Source organism: Lactuca serriola, chromosome 6 (assembly GCF_051521515.1).
Source record: "Lactuca serriola cultivar US96UC23 chromosome 6, Lser_US96UC23_V15, whole genome shotgun sequence".
NCBI lineage: Eukaryota > Viridiplantae > Streptophyta > Magnoliopsida > Asterales > Asteraceae > Lactuca > Lactuca serriola.
Genome location: NC_136413.1, coordinates 135,419,226 through 135,423,553, shown reverse-complemented (window position 1 = coordinate 135,423,553; position 4,328 = coordinate 135,419,226). Strand labels below are relative to the sequence as shown.

At 34.8% G+C, this 4,328-nt stretch overlaps 1 protein-coding gene across 1 annotated transcript; it reads right to left on the bottom strand.

Moving 5' to 3' along the window:
- Positions 1-2,000: 2,000 nt before the first annotated feature.
- Positions 2,001-3,635, bottom strand: LOC145056904 (protein RGF1 INDUCIBLE TRANSCRIPTION FACTOR 1-like). The gene is made up of 4 exons (XM_079004629.1): positions 3,470-3,635; positions 3,179-3,376; positions 2,788-3,003; positions 2,001-2,699 (listed from the first exon to the last, which is right to left on the bottom strand). The coding sequence occupies exons 1-4, from the start codon at positions 3,470-3,472 to the stop codon at positions 2,436-2,438; spliced, it is 681 nt and encodes a 226-aa protein (XP_078860755.1). The 5' UTR covers positions 3,473-3,635; the 3' UTR covers positions 2,001-2,435.
- Positions 3,636-4,328: the final 693 nt, after the last annotated feature.

Below are 4,328 nucleotides of genomic sequence, written 5' to 3'. Positions count from 1 at the left end.
ATATAAAAGTGGATCTAGTTTATACAAGTGGATATTAGAACATCAAAATTAATCACTTAAGAATCTTACTAAATCATTTATTGGAAAACAAAGTCTAGACTTAAATAACTAAAATGTCACTTGCATGGCAATGGTTATAAAAAAAATACTTATAGACCAAATATATAATATAGTAAATATTTTATATTATTAAAAAGTAAACTAACAAACTAACAACATAAAAAAATAGACGGTTATGTCCCATATAATTGGAGGTAACATGTGAGGTAGGATTTAGACAATTGTATATATGACAAAGACGATTTTAAAGAAGATTGGCCTAAGAAATATTAACACACAATAATGAACATGAAGGGAATAAAATAAAAAGCATATGCTAACAATACCAATCGAAAATAAGTAAAAAGGCACACATAAGGCTAGAAGGTGTGGTTCAACACCACCACTCGACAAGCTTAGGTGGACAACTCGGCACCATAGGAACACCGCGCCATGATTGATGCATAACAAGCAACTCGACAATCTCTTGTAGACATTACATATTTTCTTCCTATTATTTTACCAATAATTCAGAAAAAGTTATGATAACTCATCCCCTCTAAATGGCAAAGTGAACATTGATGTGTGGCAAAACTAATATGACATACAAAATAATGATGTGACAACATGCATGAAACCATTAGCCTAAGAGTGTAATAACGATCTAAACCCAAACCCCACAAACATCAAACACAAAAACTAGGGTTTTTTTTTTCTTACTCTATTATCTTAGGGAAGGTTTGTGTGGTCATTACATATGACACTTTTATTGTTTTTTCTTTCACTATGATTCTCCGTAAGGCGTTAGAGGAGTTGGATTGCCTCATTTCCTAAACTTCCTGAAAAACCAAAATTATTTTCTAAGAACCGTCCAACATCTACAAACCTTGAAAAAGAAACTAGGGCTTTTTCTAAACTACTCTATTATCATAGGGCGGGTTCGATGTGAACCATACAAATGGTACAGTTTACCATTTTTTATTTTCTTTCTTTATAATTCTCCGTAAGGCGATTGAGGAGTTGGATCGTCTCAATTCTTGAAATTTCTGACATAAAGTCAAATTGATTTTCTAAAACTTCTGTCTACTGTCAGATCCTATTCCCATCATTCCCCGACCCGCACACATTGTAATGATATGACTATGTATCTTAAGACCTCGATAGTAATTGCAACTTTAGACATCTTGTTTACTCTTGGTTGTCTTTAAAATTATGTTAAAGAGAATCGTCATCACCAAACTCCCTTCTCCTCCAAGCACTACCACGGTATGGAAAGCATCTAGTTAGAACATACGACTTAATCCTTCACACCCTCCTTAATGCTCTATGCACTTCTTGACTTTCATTTTTAGTGTAGAAAAACTCATTATACGTTCGTTGCTCTCCACTACCCTCTACATTCCTATTACTCATCAACAAAGTTGCCTTATGTTACATATCCAAGCCAATGTAAATTCTTTCTAACTCATCGAAAACTTAACATGTAGTACAACACTAGAGTAAATATAATCAATATTACAAATTTGTTTCTCGTTATTATAATATTGTAATATTGATGGACAACATTGAACATACCGTATATTCATCATAAGTTCTATAATTTCCAAACTCGAATTACGGAATAGCCTTTATGCATTCACAACAATACACGTAGTACTAAAAATACAAAGTCATAAATTCTTTTTCAACTCCTATCTACATCATAACAAATCAAAAGTATTTAAACCCCCTTAAAACTTGTCACTTGTGAAGGCCCCTAGGGCCACAAACGAGTAGCCCATGAGGCTAGAAAGGGTCGCCACGAATGAGTAAAGATATTTTAAAATAACATATGGTCAAACTCAAACTCCTTTTTTTTTTTAATTTATTAAAAGCCACCTACAAAGACCCACATATGTGATATGAACAAAAACATTTAAAATGCCACTTAATATCAGAAAATATATATATCACCAAACAAATATACAAACATTTATTTCATTTCATTATAAAGGTAGCACAGTTTTTTCTATTGTATAAAAGTACAATACCACTACTCATCTACCACAAAAACTATAATTACATGTTTACCTTCATTAAAAAAAACGTATAAACACACTCCAATATTATTTTTGACAGTTTTACACCCTTTACTTTTTCCTACAACCATAACTAATTACTACTTGGCGTAGACACACTTTCTAAACTTTTTTTATCTTTATTTCCCTTTTTGCCCTTTCGAGACGAGAGATATTTGATATTTCCACTAAATTATAGGGGCTGCTTCTTTGTACAAAATGGAGGCGGTAAAGGGTAATACAGGTATTTCCTAAGAGAAAGTGGGGGAGGGGTGCATTCTGTAGGATGTGGAGACTATATGGACTTTAGAGTAATTTATCAAAAGTCTAGGGGGGTATTTAGTATTCTATGATTAGTCCTCCCATTGGTGCTCTGTGAGGAATACCCTTTCTTCTCTTTGCCGTCCTGAAGCTGGCCGCCGTCGGCGGTGGCGTTGACGGAGTAAAGCTCTGAATGTGAATTCTTCCATTATAGTTACTCCTCCGCCGTCCGTGGCTGCTACTGCTGTAAGAATCCTCCGAATCCGACATTGCCGTTATCAAATGTTTATTCTCCGGCGAAATCTTCCTCTTCCTCTCGAAATTACTCGATGTCCCTGCAATCTGCACAGGTCAAAGTAACGAAATCAATCATCGATTTGTGGAAAAACGATTAAAGCAATTGAATTTCTTTTGGGTTGATCGTATTTACCTTACACCCAAGTGAGCAGAAACGGAAGGAATCGAGAAGACTACGCTCACATACTTCACAAGTATTCGTAACGCCTTTTCCCGGCCGCGGCTGCGGCCGTTCATTCAAGAACACCACCTTCGCACTGTTGATTACGTACGTCTGTACTGAAGTTATGTCCAAGTGTTTCTGAATCTCATTTACCCTAATCACATCGTGATATGACGACCTTCGAATCTGTAGATTATTCAACAAAAATACCCAATTCGATAATCAATGATCGGTTTTCAAATTCAAATTAGTTGAAATAAGCTGTTAGTTCACGAAACTCGGATGTTCAAACTTCAAATTAGGTGAAAAGAGTGAGAATCGATAAAAGTGGAAGAATCAAAGCGAAAAGAGGAATACAAACCTGAATGGCGCGGTGGTCCTTATGGTGATTAAGACAGAGAGAACAGAGAGGACCATTCATGCAATCCAAGCAGTACATATTACATTCAGACTTGTGCGAATCCGCGTGTAATTTGCATTGAACAAAGAAGCTTTCACGAAGCAATGGCTTCAACCATGGAGGCCATTTGTTCTCTTCTTCATCAGGTCCTCCAGCACCCTACATTATACATCAATCCCACAAATTAAATGAAACGAAGAGCCTAACACATAGAAACCAAAGTTATGATGATGAATATATGTAACAACATACCATGATACGGCGGTTCTTAGGCTTGATTTCACGGACGACGGAGGCTTCTTGGTTTTCAATCGCCAGTTTGACGGCTGAGAAGAGTGGTGGCCGGAGGAAATAGGGGCGGCGGGGTGGAGAATTGAGAGAGAGGAGTGGGTCGTTCTTATCCGCTCACACAAAGTCAGTTTATGTTGTATAACATTGAAGTAGACAAAACCCGAACCTAACTCCGAACCTAGATCCGAGCCCGAACCTAGGTGAACGTCAGGCGCAAGGAACCGACCTACTTCTTTCCTTTTTCCTATTCCTTTTTCATACCATTTTTTCCAAATATAAAGTTATTTGGTTTTGTTTCTTTTAATAATTGTTGTATCAAAATGGTAAAAAAAATTCAGGTACTTGCATGTCGATGTTAAGTTTATTTTTATAATTTTTTTTTTTAAAGAGAACTACTTTGACAAGGGTTTTCGGGTTAATTTCCACATTGATTAATATTTTATTATGAAAACTATGTTTTATGTTTTGGAATCATTGCAGACGAATCTCAATGACCAGATGAACTAAATAGTATCAGAATTTGAACATTAGTTAGTAAGTCATTCGTTATATATTTTATATGTTTTACCATGTTGCCACAATCCAATTGATTTATTTTTATTTTTAATAATTTACTTTATATAATTTTATAATTAAATGAAAGACCTACTCAAGTAAAACAATATTTGATTTTTGATAACTATGTTTCCTATCTAATTAGAAACATGAAACAAAAATCATTTTTATTGACTTTGAGCTTTAAGGATGGATTCATTAAAAGTATAAATTTAATAAAAACGTATATGAAACTAGTGCAATCATGTTTTCAATTTTTTACAAT

Bases quoted from the DNA above. Each gene is read 5' to 3' on its own strand.
- LOC145056904 (XM_079004629.1), bottom strand. The intron at 3,004-3,178 runs GTTTGTATTCCT...AATAATCTACAG, and splicing joins AGGACCACCGCGCCATTCAG to ATTCGAAGGTCGTCATATCA. The intron at 2,700-2,787 runs GTAAATACGATC...TGACCTGTGCAG, and splicing joins TCTGCTCACTTGGGTGTAAG to ATTGCAGGGACATCGAGTAA.